The 14,652-nt window shown below is 36.4% G+C and overlaps 1 protein-coding gene across 3 annotated transcripts in view; it reads right to left on the bottom strand.

Moving 5' to 3' along the window:
• SEC23A (SEC23 homolog A, COPII coat complex component) overlaps window positions 1-14,652 on the bottom strand; it is a 76,602-nt gene that overhangs the window by 27,027 nt on the left and 34,923 nt on the right. For all 3 annotated transcript variants that reach the window (XM_049611588.1, XM_049611587.1, XM_049611589.1), the window contains 4 exons: window positions 12,974-13,054; window positions 11,747-11,836; window positions 10,443-10,549; window positions 3,810-3,963 (listed from right to left, as the gene is read on the bottom strand). In XM_049611588.1, coding sequence (XP_049467545.1) covers window positions 3,810-3,963; window positions 10,443-10,549; window positions 11,747-11,836; window positions 12,974-13,054 — 432 coding nt within the window. The remainder of the gene's footprint in view (window positions 1-3,809; window positions 3,964-10,442; window positions 10,550-11,746; window positions 11,837-12,973; window positions 13,055-14,652) is intronic.

Below are 14,652 nucleotides of genomic sequence, written 5' to 3'. Positions count from 1 at the left end.
TATTCAATCAAAGAAAAATGTAAAGATCACCTTCTCACCACATTTACCACATATGAGGGTCTCTTAGTCACTAGGGGTTCATAAGAGACTGTGATTTTGTCAAAAATTGGTGTTTGAACTCTGCATACCATAAAATGCCAGCCACAATGATGCACAGTTTTCTAAATCCTATTAGCAATTTCTTCTAGCCATCTTACAGTCCCATGTGGCACTATGCAGTAGGACTATGCTCACTTGGAGAACTCCATTTCCAGTTTTTTTTTTTTAATTTTTTTTTTTTAACGTTTTATTTATTTTTGAGACAGGGAGAGACAGAGCATGAACAGGGGAGGGTCAGAGAGAGGGAGACACAGAATCTGAAACAGGCTCCAGGCTCTGAGTGGTCAGCACAGAGCCCGATGCGGGGCTCGAACTCACGGACCGCGAGATCATGCCCTGAGCCGAAGTCGGCCGCTTAACCGACTGAGCCACCCAGGCGCCCCTTCAGTTTTTGATGTAAGACAAGGGAGGCCACCAATAACTAGTGAAAGCTATTTTGCCCAGAAAGCAGGGTGATAGTCTGATAATGTCAGCCACTCCTTCCCAAATTACCTCTACCAATTTTCTCTTATACACATTTGCCAACTGAATTATAGGAAGAGACAAGCTGGGGGTGCCTAGGTGGCTCAATCATTTAAGCGTCTGACTCTTGATTTCGGCTCTAGTCATGTTCTCACGATTGAGATGAAACCTTGCATCCAACTTCACATGGAGTCTCCTTGGATTTCTCTCTCTCCCTCTCTCTCTGCCCCTCCCCTGCTTACATGCATGCTCTCTCTCTCAAAATAAATACGTTTTTAAAAAATGGAAGATATGGGGCACCTGAGTGCCTCAGTCGGTTGAGTGTCTGACTTTGGCTCAGGTCATGATCTCACGGTTCACGAATTCAAGCCCCGCATCGGGCTCTGTTGCCGACAGCTCAGAACCTGGAGCCTGCTTCGGATTCTGTCTCTTCCCTTCCCCTGCCTGCACTCTGTCTCTCTCTCTTAAAAAATGAATAAATGTTAAAAATTAAAAAAAAAAAAAAATGGAAGAGACAAGCTATACTGGTGTGACAGAAGAGTAAAATTTTCAGCATGCCATGACTCATCTATTCTCTATCCCCAAAAGCCCTGCTCTGCCATTGTAATGCTATAAAACTGCAGAATGTGCAGACATGAATTATAATTTTAGGTTTTTGTAATTTTGTACTTTTTGTTTAACTGTCTCATTTAGTTCTTTACAAGGCCATTTTGTTTTATATTTTAATAGTATTTCTGTTTTACAAGTATGTCAAACAATGCAGCAAATTTTGAAGTTCAGGTGTAAGATAGAAGAAAAAGATTCTAGACATAAGCCCACAAAGAATTCTAAAGAATTATAATCTTCTGAGTCACTTCACTACACTCGTGCAGCAAAGGACACAGAAAAGGTCTATATTTACAATGAAAGCTACTTATCAGTGGGTTTTATGTGGACTGATAACCAAGTTGGACTATTAAATTTTCTGTCATATTTGATAACCTACAAATTCAGAAATAGTTCTAGTAAAATGCAAAAGCACTTTCCTACAAATCACAGCCATTTAGCAAATAAAGGTGCTGATTACTTCAAATACCTTCTTCTCAAAACAATAAAGTATTTATTAAAACAAAGTCACCTTCATTGAAAAGGCTCAGGAAAGGGGGTGCCTAGCTGGCTCAGGAGGTAGAGCATGAGACTCCCAACCTCAGGGTCGTGAGTTAAAGCCCAACATTGGGTATGAAGCCCACTTAAAAATATAACAGCTTCTCTATTCAGTTTGATGAGTCAACTGATTTCACTAATGTCATGTCTAACTGCTAAATGATAGTGAAATTCAAGAAAATGTTTCTGCTGTCCTAAACTAGCAAAAGTCAAAATATATTTAATATTTTATCTTCCTATCTAGAAACAATGGTTCATCTTAGAGGGAACTGTGTTGGTATTTGTACTGATGGTGTCCAATTGATGGTTGACTCTATGAGAGGTTTTACCTCTTTTAAAAAGACATGCTGATGTTGTAACACTGTTTTCTTCACAGAGAGGTGCTAGTATAAAAACACTCTTGAAGTTAAAATGAAAAAAAAAGTTCTGGATGACGCTACTTAACGACAAATTTTATTTTATTTTTTTAATTTTTTTTATTTTTGAGAGAGAGAGAGAGACAGAGCACAAGAGGGGGAGGGGGCAGAGCGAGAGGGAGACAGAATCTGAAGCAGACTCTAGGCTCCAAGCTGTCAGCACAGAACCTGATGCGGGACTCGAACTCATGGACCACGAGATCATGACCTGAGCCAAAGTCAGACGCTTAACTGACTGAGCCACCTAGGTGCCCCTCTGATCTTATTAAACAAAGACTAATTCACTCAAGAATGTGTTAAAAACTACATAAAAATCTAAACAAAGAGCACAAAAAACTCCTGCTAGAAACAGAAATCTGATAGCTTAGGGGCGCCTGGGTGGCTCAGTCAGTTAAGCGTCCAACTTCGGCTTAGGTCACGATCTTGCGGTTTGTGAGTTCGAGCCCTGCGTCAGGCTCTGTGCTGACAGCTCAGAGCCTGGAACCTGCTTCAGATTCTGGGTCTCCCTCTCTCTCTGCCCCTCCCCTGCTCATGTTTTGTCTCTCTCTGTCTCTCAATAATAAATGTTAAAAAAAAAAAAAAAAAGAAATCTGATAGCTTAGCAGAGAGAGTTCTCAACAGGGTGTTTGACTAAAATAATAGGCCAGAGTTTGCTGAGTAAAAACGGGGTATTAAGAACAGAACTTAATTGGGGTGCCTAGGTGGCTCAGACAGTTAAGCACCTGACTGTTGATCTCAGCTCAGGTCATGATCTCATGGTTCATGGGATCAAGGCTCACATTAGGCTTTGTGCTGACAGCACAGAGCCTGCTTGGGATTCTCTCACCCTCTCTCTCTGTGCTTCCCCTGCTTGCTCTCTATCCCTCTCTGTCTCAAAAAAAAAAAAAAAAAAAAAAAAAGAATACAACTTAATTGGGGCACCTGGATGGTTCAGTCAGTTGCACGTCCACCTTCAGTCATAATCTCATGGTCTGTGAGCTCAAGCCCTATGTTGGGCTCGCTGCTGTCAGCACAGAGCCCACTACAGATCCTGTGTACCCCTCTCTGTCTGCCCCTCCCCTGCTTATGCTTTCTCTCTCAAAATTAAATATATTTTTTAAAAAACTTAAAAAAAAACCCAGAACTTAATTAAGCATTCTAGGTCATACTGTAAATAATGGGTCCCTGCCGTGTCAAAAACCCAAATATACCATCATTATCAATAACTTTACTAACACATACTTTAGTAACAAAGATCCAGATAATCAAAACTTACCCATATTTTTGTATGTTAAAGTGTATAATTTTTATATCCCAATTAACTTCTCTTAAATAAACACAGAAAACTAAAACCATAGCAATGAAGAAAAAATATGCAAATAAGCACTAAAAAACAGTCACAATAATTTAGGATCAAATTTGGAACAAATGTGATACCAGCACCCCCCACCAAAAAAAAAAAAAAAAAGAAAAAGAATAGGTTACATAATTGTCACTCTTTCATTTTAAAGAAAAAGGTATTTTAGCTCAGTTGGAGACATAAAGGTACTTACTACTCATTCAAGCTGCCTTTCTCAGCAAGTTGAATAGGTATCCCTCATACAGTCTTGCAGTTAAAGTGTTAAGTATGTTGAAAGAGATTATCAGCAATAAATACTTGTGACAAACAAAAACATACAGATTGAATAAAGCACCATGTTTCCATCTTACCAGTCGAATGAGCTGTCTGTCTAGCCATCTAAGTACATCTGGTCCTTCCTCTGTTTCCGCCCTGTATATTGCCAGCCGGGCCATAAGAATGGCAGCTGCCTCCTGGTCGAAAGATGCAGCAATGTTTTGGATTTGAGTTTGAGCATCCGCCCAGCTAAAGCCAAGAAGAAAGCATAGAAATGCGCTGCATTATTATATTCACAATATCATAGTTGACTATGACACAGATTTAAATTAAAATGATGCAGAAAATTACTCCAATATTTCAAAATTCCAACATCATCTGGAAAATTAACATTTTAAAAATCACTAACAGCAGTTTCAGTATAGCATTATTTTTCAGAAAAATATATCCAAACCTAATAAAGTCCTCTAAAGTAATTATTTTATTTATGTTTTTATTTTATTTTTGAGAGAAACAGAGTGTGAGTGGAGGAGAGGTAGAAGGAGAGGGAGACAGAATCTGAAGTAGGCTCCAGGCTCTGAGCTGTCAGTGCAGAGCCCGACATGGGGCTCGAACTCACAGACTGCGAGATCATGACCTGAGCCGAAGGGATGCCCAATTGACGTAGTCACCCAGGCACCCCAAGTCCTCTAAAGTAATTATAAAGACAAATCTCCAAACACGCTCCTTAAGACATTAAGATTTTTACAACTAAGAAAATAGCACAGGTATGTGTGTGAATGTGCACATGTGCACATAGATACACAAGTCTCTATATCAGACTTTAAATTGTATTTCTTCAAGGGCATCTGGGTGGCTCAATAAGCTAAGCCTCCAACTTTGGCTTGGGTCATGATCTCCTGGTTTGTGGGTTTAAGGCCTGCATTGGGCTCTGCACCGGCAGTACAGAGACCATTTGGGATTCTCTCTCTCTCTCCCTCTCTCTCTGCCCCTCTCCCACTTGCTTTCTCTATCTTATTTAAAAAAAAAAAAAAAAAAAAAAAAGAGGGGGAGCCTGATTGGCTCAGTTGACTGAGCGCCCAACTTCAGCTCAGGTCATGATCTCATGGTTTGTGAGTTCGAGCCCCGCATCGAGCTCTGTGCTGACAGCTCGGAGCCTGGAGCCTGCTTCAGATTCTATCTCCTTCTCTCTCTGCCCCTCCCCACTTGTGCTCTGTCTCTCAAAAATAAATAAATGTAAAAACATTTAAAAATAAAAAAATAAAATAAATTTTAAAAAAGGAAAAAAAAAGAAAATTTATTTCTTCAATTTTTTAAAGGCAGAAACATGGAAATATAACAAAAATAAGTAACTCATTTACTAAACTGTAAACTAAAAATTATCAGAAATTATTTTCTCATTGGTATTTAATTCAATTAATGGAAAAAATGATACAATTATGGTTTCTATGTATTCTTTTCCCTCCATGCTAAATGTTAGTAAAAATTTTAGTCTAAGGGATTAATTTGCTATTACACATAAAATAGCAGTAATCTATTAAATTCACATGTTCTATAAATCCAATTCAGTCAAACTAATCCTGGGGAGACCCAGCAACAGTTTTTGTCTAATGTTTCACAGAGTTTTGTAATACTTCAGCTGATTCTAAATCCAAAGTACCTCACTTTAAGCAAGTCTAGAAAAATTTAAAGATTTTTGAAAAGCTAGACCACTTTTGCATGACTCAAAGATGCAAGAAGTCATCCCCCCAAGATTTAGGCAGTAACATATTCAAAATTCTTCCTTCTTTATTTTTAATTTTTTTCAAGTAGACAAATAATTTTTTAATATTTTCCAGATGACTGGTAACTGTTAAGTATCTCAGTCTAGAGAAATAGCAAGAGGCAAAAAAGAATAAGAATCAGTAAAAGAATAAGAACCAGCAATTTTGAAATTATTTTTTAAAGTAATTTAAACTTGGTGGTTATACTAATGGTTTACATTATTTTTTAAATTTTAATTTAAAAAACTTTAATTTTAATTAAAAAATTAATTTAAAAAATTTTTAATTTAAAAAAAATTTAAATTTTAATTTAAAAAATTAAAAAATTTTAATTTAAAGAACTAAAACCAAAATTATCTAAATCAGCATTTTCCCAACTAAGATGACCATGATATTCTCTTGCTGCAATCTGAAACATAAAGGTGACATTTTAACTACATTGACAAGTAAGCGCATGCAAATTCACGAATTAAATCTTATTTAGCTATAAATTAAAAATTATGCTCTTAAAATAAAGTTTAAAGAGTTTGTTCACATTGTAAAATCTATCTTATTTCCAATATCCCCTCCTCACTGTAATTCTTACAAGTAGTTTTAAACCAAACTTTCCAGGTCAAAGTTGTTTTCTATATGAAAAATAGGGTAACTTTTGACTGTATCTCAGGAACCTGAGTTCTTTACTTTCACATGGCTCACTTAAACAAGTACACTCGCCTAGGCCCCTAAAATCATATTACTAATAAATAAAGAAAAAATAAGTGCTGATTATTGAAAATAGGATAAGTTAATTTGAAAAGATGGGTGTTTGGGTGAGACGTAATGACATAAATAGCACCAAAACATACATGATATATAGCTCTACAATGGCCTTATAAATTCTGTGCAAACTGAAAATACATAGGGGCACCTGGATGGCTCAGTGGTTAAGTGTACGACTCTTGGTTTCAGCTCAGGTCATGATCTCGCAGTTTCATGTGTTCAGGCCCTACACCGGGCTCTGTGCTACCAGCGCAGAGCCTGCTTGGGATTCTCTCTCTCCCTCTCTCTGACCTCCCCCACTCATGCTGTCTCTGTCTCTTCTCAAAATTAATAATAAAATAAAAACAAAAATATATAAACCCATGAAATTTCTCCAAGAAACTCCCTTTCTCTCAAAAGACTACCTATTCTTGTTTGTTTCACGTTTTTTTTTTAAATTCCAGTTAACATATAGTGTCATATTAGTTTCAGGAGTAGGATTTAGTGATTCATCACTTACATATAACACCCAGTGCTTATCTCAACAAGTGCCTGCCTTAATGCCTATTACCCGCTTAGCCCATCCCCCACCCATCTCCCTTCCACCAACCCTCAGTTTGTTCTCTATAGTTAAGAGTCTGTTTTATGATTTGTCTTTCTTTTTCCCCCCTGTATGTTCATCTGTTTTGTTCCTTAAATTCACATGAGTGAAATCATATGGTATTTGTCTTTCTCGGATTTATTTCACTTAGCATAATACATTCTAACTCCATCCATGTTGTTGCAAATGGAAAGATTTCATTCTTTTTGATGGCTAATATTCCACTGTATGTATACACACCACATCTGTATCCATTTGTCAGTCAATAGACATTTAGATTCTTTCCATAATTTGACTATTGTAGATACTGCTCCTATAAACATCGGGGTGCATGTGTCCCTTCGAATCAGTATTTTTGTATCCTCATGGTAAATACCTCATAGAGCAATTTCTTAACTGTAGGGTAGTTCTATTTTTAACTTTTTGAGGAACCTCCATACTGTTTTCCACAGGGTCTGCACCAGTTTGCATTTCCACAAACAGTGTAAGAGGGTTCCCCTTTCTCCACATCCTCACCAACATCTGTTGTTTCCTGTGTTAATTTTAGCCATCTGACAGGTGTAAAGTGATATCTCATTATAGTTTTGATTTGTATTTCCTGATAATGAATGATGTTGAGCATCTTTTCATGTCTCTATTGGCCATCGGCATGTCTTCTTTGGAAAAGTCTATTCATATCTTTTGCCTTTTTTTTTTTTTTCCAGAAAGAGAGCGAGAGCACGAGTGGAGGAGAGAGGCAGAGAAGGAGAAAGAATCTTAAGCAGCCTCTACACTCAGTGTGGATCAGTTGTGGATCCCATGACCCTAGGATCATGACCTGAGCCAAAATCAAGAGTCAGAGATGTTCAACCAACTGAGCCACCCAGGAACTCCTCTGCCCAACCCCCCCCTTTTTAAGTTTATTTATTTTGAGAGAGAGAAATGAAAGAGATAAAGTGTGAGCAGGAGGAGGGGCACAAAGGACAGAGAGAATCCCTATCAGGCCCCATGCTGCCAGCACACAGCCTGACACAGGGCTTGAACCCAAGAACCATGAGATCATGACCTGAGCGGAAACCAGGAGTTGGACACTCAACCGATTGCGCCACCCCGGCTCCTGCCTGGGTCCCCTGCCCATTTCTTCACTGGGTTATCTAACTTTTTAAAACTTTTCATTTTAAAAATATTTTACACATAAAAGCTATGAGTAGAATAAATTCCTATATATCTATCATCTAGATTTATCAATTGATAGCATTTTAACATATTTGCCCCATCATTCTCTCTTCCTTTATACATAAACATACTTTTTCATTTGCCAAACTTTTTGAGATAAAGTTAGAGATATTATGACCCTCTCCCGTGAATACTTCAGTATATATCTCTTAAGAACAAGAGTATCTTATAGTCTTATATAGCCTTAATTATCAATTCATGAAATTACACATGGATTTAATATTATCATCCTATACATAAACCATATTCAAATGTCTCCAATTGTCTCAATGGCATCCTCTATAGCAAATATTTTCCTGACACAGGATTTTATCCAGAATCACATATTGGCTTTAGTTGTAACATCTCTTTAGTCTCCTTTAATCTGGACTGGTTACTAATGCTTTTCTTGCCTTCCAAGACATTTTTGACAACTCTAAGCCAGTAACTTTGTAAAATATCCCTCAACTTGGTATGTCCAGTTGTTTCCTTAAGTAAATGTTCTGAATGTCCAATTTAAGTTGCACGTGTGTGTGCATGTGGGTGTGTGTGTCTGTGTGTGTGTGTTGAGGGGGCATAAATAAATTGACATGTTTGCCAAGAATCAAACTTCCAAGTTCCTGATATGAAGTATTAACAAATCTAAGTGAATGCTTAGTCAGCTGGGATATTTAGCTCAAATGAATAATATATTCCCCTGACACTGATGCAGGATTTTAAGTCAAAGCAAGGTAACAGAGGAGGACAATAAATAAATCTACGTATAATCCTGTGATAAGTAACAGACCATACAACCAATACTCAGTTCAAACATAAAGCTAATGTCCATCACTCACCAAAACAATCTCATGATTTTCAGGAATGAAGCTAGAGTATAAATACAGTTCAATAAAATGAGAGCTTCAGATGTCTCTATGTTCATTTTCTAGCCCATGCTTAAATCAGGTTAAGTTTATACTGATCAACACTTTCCCTACCCAGACAATCAAGTTCAAGACAAACAGAAATAGACCAAAAACTGGTTTGCTTCTAGACACACCTCATCTAAGAATCCTTTCCTGACTAATTTTATTCCAAAATGATCTTCCCTTTGTTTTACATGTCACAAATATATACAGAGGGGTTATCAAAGGAGCTGAGAAATAATTTATTTGTAAGAAAACAGAGGGGCTATAGGTTCACTTCAACCTGTTCTCTGTGCAAATGCTGTGCAAGAACACGTCACCAAATATATGTCTTATTCAGAGAATACATCATATAGATAGGAACAAGAAAAGGCATCTGTCATGCCTAATCACTTCCTTTTGGAAACTGTTAACTACATTAATAAATGTAGGACATGGCTTTGTTACACAAAATACTACCCTATAATATTAACTGTTAAGAGACTTCACTTTTGTGGTCTCAACCAGTGCTACTCAAAGTGTGGTATACAAACCTAGTATCAGTTCACCATGTGGTAAGAACAGAAACTGAGACTATATGTTTACTAATTTTTAAACAATTTAACAAAATAATTTTTTGTCTAATAAGTCTAATAATAAAAATAGGGACCTGCATTGTGAATTTTTTAAATTTCATTTTCTAGTAATGCATTTTTAGTGTATTTACAAGTATCAGTCTCCAAAAAATTGGAAGGAAAAAAACACTGTCCCCTCACTACAGAGAGGTTGAGGACTGGACTCTTCCATATCATATAGCAGACCAAGTATGTTCAAGTCCTTTGCATTCCATCCCTGCCCCAAATTACCTATGCCACAAAGGAGACACTGAATGAAGATTTGGTAAATGAATTAAATGACATTATAATAAGAGCTGAAAAAACATACAATGATAATAGTAGCTAAGAACTTTATCATCAATTGAAAAGTAATGCTATTAATTATTGTGTTATATGAGGTATGTATATACATATTATTATTGCCTATAATAGGATAATGTTTATTAGCATTTCTCCTCCTCTCAGAGAAATATGGTAAATAAAGGAAATTTTTTTTTAAGGTTTATTTATTTTGGAGAGAGAGACAGAGACAGAGACAGAGTGTAGCAGGCGAGGGGTAGAGAGAGAGGGAGACACAGAATCCAAAGCAGGCTCCAGGCTCCAAGCTGTCAGCACAGAGCCCGATGCAGGGCTCTAACCCACAAACTGTGAGATCATGACCTGAGCCAAAGTCAGATGCTTAACCACCCAGGTGCCCCAATAAAGGAATTATTTTGAAGAATATGTCTTAGGAGTAGTTTTTTAAATTGCTTTACAGATCCTAACAATGAATATTCTGGCAAATAAGCTAAATTAAAAAGAAATAAAATGCTATTAGTCATAAATATTCATTTTATAATTATGGATGTCACTCAAAACAGAAACCCAGTTTGGAAGCATGACCCAGGATAGTTTTGATACGTAAATGAAATCTCTAAAAAATACAACTTACTTCCTAGCAATGGTGGTCACTCGGATGCGTCTCTGTCCACTTGAATGCTGATACTGAGTCACAAACTGGATGGCACCACGCCCTCCTTGAGGAATTGGAGCATTATGCTATGTAAAAATAAGAGTAAAAACTAAGCAAAATCTATTACAGTCTTATCATATAGTTACCCTAGCATTAATGCAATTCATCCTAAAATCGACTAGAGGGATGCCTGTTTCCAGTGCATACCAAACAGCTATGATTTGCCACATAAGAGAAATGGACCTGGGAAAGGGGGAAAATGATGAAGGATAGAGACATGACTCCAGCTATGATATCAATTGCAAGTAATATGTAATTCAGAGGGACATGAAACAAAATGAAGGGAGAAGTATAAAGAAATGATGAGATACAGAAAGGCATAAGTAAGGCAATTTTGCCTAATAGTAATTGGATAAGGAGAAATTGAAGCAAGTTCTCCTCCCCTCGCTACGAAAAATGAAAACACAACTTTTAGGAAAATAATCACCTGATGAAGAGGTGACCAACAGAAAACTATTAATGAGAAAAGTCCAACAGTAGTATATAATAATGGTCCTCAGAAAGAAATAGCAAGTGGTCAATAAGAGAAACTTTCTTCATGACCTTTGACAATTAGCATTCTTGCTTTTTTGATTTTTTTTTTTTTTTTTTTGGTAAGAACAACTCTTTTTCACATATTTTGACGCTTAAAGAAAAAAAATGCCTGTACATGTCTTAGGAAGGCTATTTATACTTTGTGGTTCATTTTATGCCTAAAAACTATTAATATGTAAGTCAGTAATTTGTACATTATATCGTTCTTTAATATAACTTCTTCCTGCAGCAGAAAAAAAAAAATCTTTTCAAGCACTGGAATCTTTACCTTCCAATCCTTTTTTATGAATTTTGACATATTAAACCTTCTTGTAGAGATTTCATGTATCGTTATATACCTTGTGACAATCAGGAGGACCTAGATGCCTAATTATAAAAATGCATAGCTAGAACAGAATTTAAGATTTATTTAGTCTTCAATTTTATATTAAAACAACAACAACAACAACAACAACAACAACAAGAACACTGAGACTAAAAGTTGGGTTGTCCAATGCTGGGAATTTGCAGGTTTCCCTAACATCTCTTTCTATTATAGTTTATCCTCTCACCAAAGAGTTTAGTCTTGAAAAACAGAAAATGACAAACAAAAATTCCAAAACAGAATAAGCTCTAGGTCATAATTACTATTAGAAAAAATATGAAATATTTATGACCTAAATTGAGTACTTCAAGATAAAAAGTCATACCTGATTGACAACCTCAAAATATATGGCTAAGGTTGTAGTGGGACTGAGTCCACATATCTTCCATTGACAAGTGCCACCTGTTCCTATCTCCTGTAAAAAAAAAACAAACAAACAAACAAAAAAAAAAAACAAAAAACATAGTATGTTTGAAAGCTAGAGAACACAATTTTTTAAGATTTTATTTTTAAGTGATCTCTATACCCAAGGTGGGGCTCAAACTCACAACCACAAGATCAAGATTCACATGCTCCACCGACTGAGCCAGCCAGGTGCTCCCAATTTATTACTATAATATATATTAAGGTAAAAGGGGGAGAAAAAACTCCAGTAAGAAAAACTAAATTTCAGGTGTCTAACTAATTTAATGAATGTTAAAAGTCTAAGATTTTTAAAGTCATATAAACTTATCATGAAATAAAATCAAGTAATTTTTACACAATAAAATTATAAAACAATTGCAATTCTTTCTAAATATTGATACAAGTTCTTAATATTGTAGACAGTATAAACTATTTAATGAAGTAATTACAACTATCTTTCTATCCAACTGTTTCATTGGTATAAAGAGATACTGACTTAACACATAACATATGCATATATAGAATACAGGTTCTCTAGATCAGAATTCCATAAATCAAACACTCTGATTCCCAAAAAAACTTCTTAGATAAGAATTTTTACCATGCAAACTGCTTAAAATTAATTTTTAAACTCTGACATTTTACAGATGATTACTCACCTTATTTGCTCCATCATCCTCTCTACAGGTACATAATTCTACCATTTTAAAGTGTACTATACATCCACTAGATGGGTAACAAAAAAGAAAGGAATTGAAACTAAAATCTGGCTAATTTGGTTACTTTGTTGGAAATCCTACTAACAAAAAAAAATTCAGATTTGACTTTCAGAAGTCTCCAAATTTCCAAATCACAGTTGTTGGGTTTTTTAGGCACACTGGGGGAAGGAATAACTTAGGCATAAAAAAACAAAAGACTGGTGACAGCAGGAAGGTTTTAATTTAGGGGTAGATGGTAAAAAGGGTATGCATAAAGAGCAACCACAAACAGATGTATACTAATGGAAACGGAACCACATTCTACTGAAAAACTTAGCCCACACAATAATTTTGAAAGGATTACCATAGGCTGTCATTCCAAGTCTATTGTTGGTCTGTCCTTCGAATTAACTAGATTTTCTTTTTAGAGTAAATTAAAGGTGACTTACATTTTCAGACACACAAGGTCCTTTAGAATTGAGAGACACACAGGGTCCAATAGCTCCTGAAATCTTTATTTCCCTTGAGGTCTGCAAAATAAGCATACAGTGAACACTTTAGTGTCCTCAAAGATAAGTTCAAATATACATTCAACTATAAGTACATAAGAATAAGGACATCTGGGGCGGCTGGGATCAAGCCCCATGTCAGGATCCACACTAAGTATGGAGCCTACTTAAGATTCTCAGTATCTCTCTCTCTCTCTCTCTCTCTCCCTCCCTCCCTCCCTCCCTCTGCCCCTCTCCCCATGCTCACACTCTCTCTGGTTCTTAAAAAAAAAAAAAAAAAAAAGAATAAAGACACCCTTCCACATTTATAACCCAGAGGTTAATGAAAACAAACTAATGTTAAAAATAATAGGGGCGCCTGGGTGGCTCAGTCGGTTGAGCGTCCGACTTCAGCTCAGGTCGTGATCTCGCAGTCTGTGAGTTCAAGCTCCACGTCAGGCTCTGTGCTGACAGCTCAGAGCCTGGAGCCTGTTTCAGATTCTGTGTCTCCCTCTCTCTGACCCTCCCCCGTTCATGCTCTGTCTCTCTCTGTCTCAAAAATAAAGGTTAAAAACAAAAATTAAAAAAAAAAAAAAATAATGAATCAGGGGTGCCTTGGTGGCTCAGTTGGTCGAGTGCATGACTCTTGATTTTGGCTCAGGTCATGATCTCACGGTTCGTGGGATCAAGCCCCACATCAGGCTCTGCACTGATGGTGCAGAGCCTGCTTAGGTTTCTCTCTCTCTCTCTTCTCTGCCCCTCCTCTGCTCATGTGCATGTACATACACTCGCGCGCTCTCTCTCTCTCTCAAAATAAATAAATACACTTAAAAAAATAACAATAATGAAATCAGTGGACACTTCGAGGTTTATAACTCCCAAATTTACAACCTAGCCCTGACCTAACTTCAATACTCTATTTCCAGCTGCCCATAGGAGGTCTCCATTTGGTAATCTCACCCTCAATTCAAAATAATACCGTACCCAAAATTCATACATCCTAATTCTAAACTTTAAACACTATCTTCTGTTTTTCCTCCTGTAGAAAATTTGTCACCAAGATTGGTTTCTTTCCAATCTCTGACACCAAAATTTAAGCCATTGTTAGTTTCCATCTAAGAAAATTAGAAAACCTAATTCACTTTTCCTACTCGAGATTCTTCTTCCTGACAAACTGAATACCATTGTCAGACAAATTTTACCTGAAACACTATTCTTTATTAACTTACAATGGCTTCTTCTGGCTACACATGCATCACCAAAATACAACTGACCACATAATTAAAACTATTTCCCTTACACTGCAATACAAACCATCCACTCTCACTGGGAAGTTTCCCCAAATATACCACGCTGATTCTCACTTCTTTACCTTTCCTCACATGGGATCCTAACTAAAATGTGTTTTCCTCAATCAACTTAAATTCTGCCATCTTTCAAAACCACTGTAATTCACTATAAAACCATTTATCACCAAGAATAAATTGTGTCCTGCATACATTCATTTTTCTTCCCTAAACCTTTATAGGACTTTTATAATCTACTGTTATTTCATTCTATCACAAATGTTAATTTTATCTATCAAAACTAAGTTTCTTTTTTTTTTAATTTTTTTTTAACGTTTATTTCTTTTTGAGACA

This window comes from Panthera uncia, assembly GCF_023721935.1.
Source record: "Panthera uncia isolate 11264 chromosome B3 unlocalized genomic scaffold, Puncia_PCG_1.0 HiC_scaffold_1, whole genome shotgun sequence".
NCBI lineage: Eukaryota > Metazoa > Chordata > Mammalia > Carnivora > Felidae > Panthera > Panthera uncia.
The sequence above is the reverse complement of the archived record's forward strand: the minus strand, read 5'-3'. Positions and strand labels throughout refer to the sequence as shown.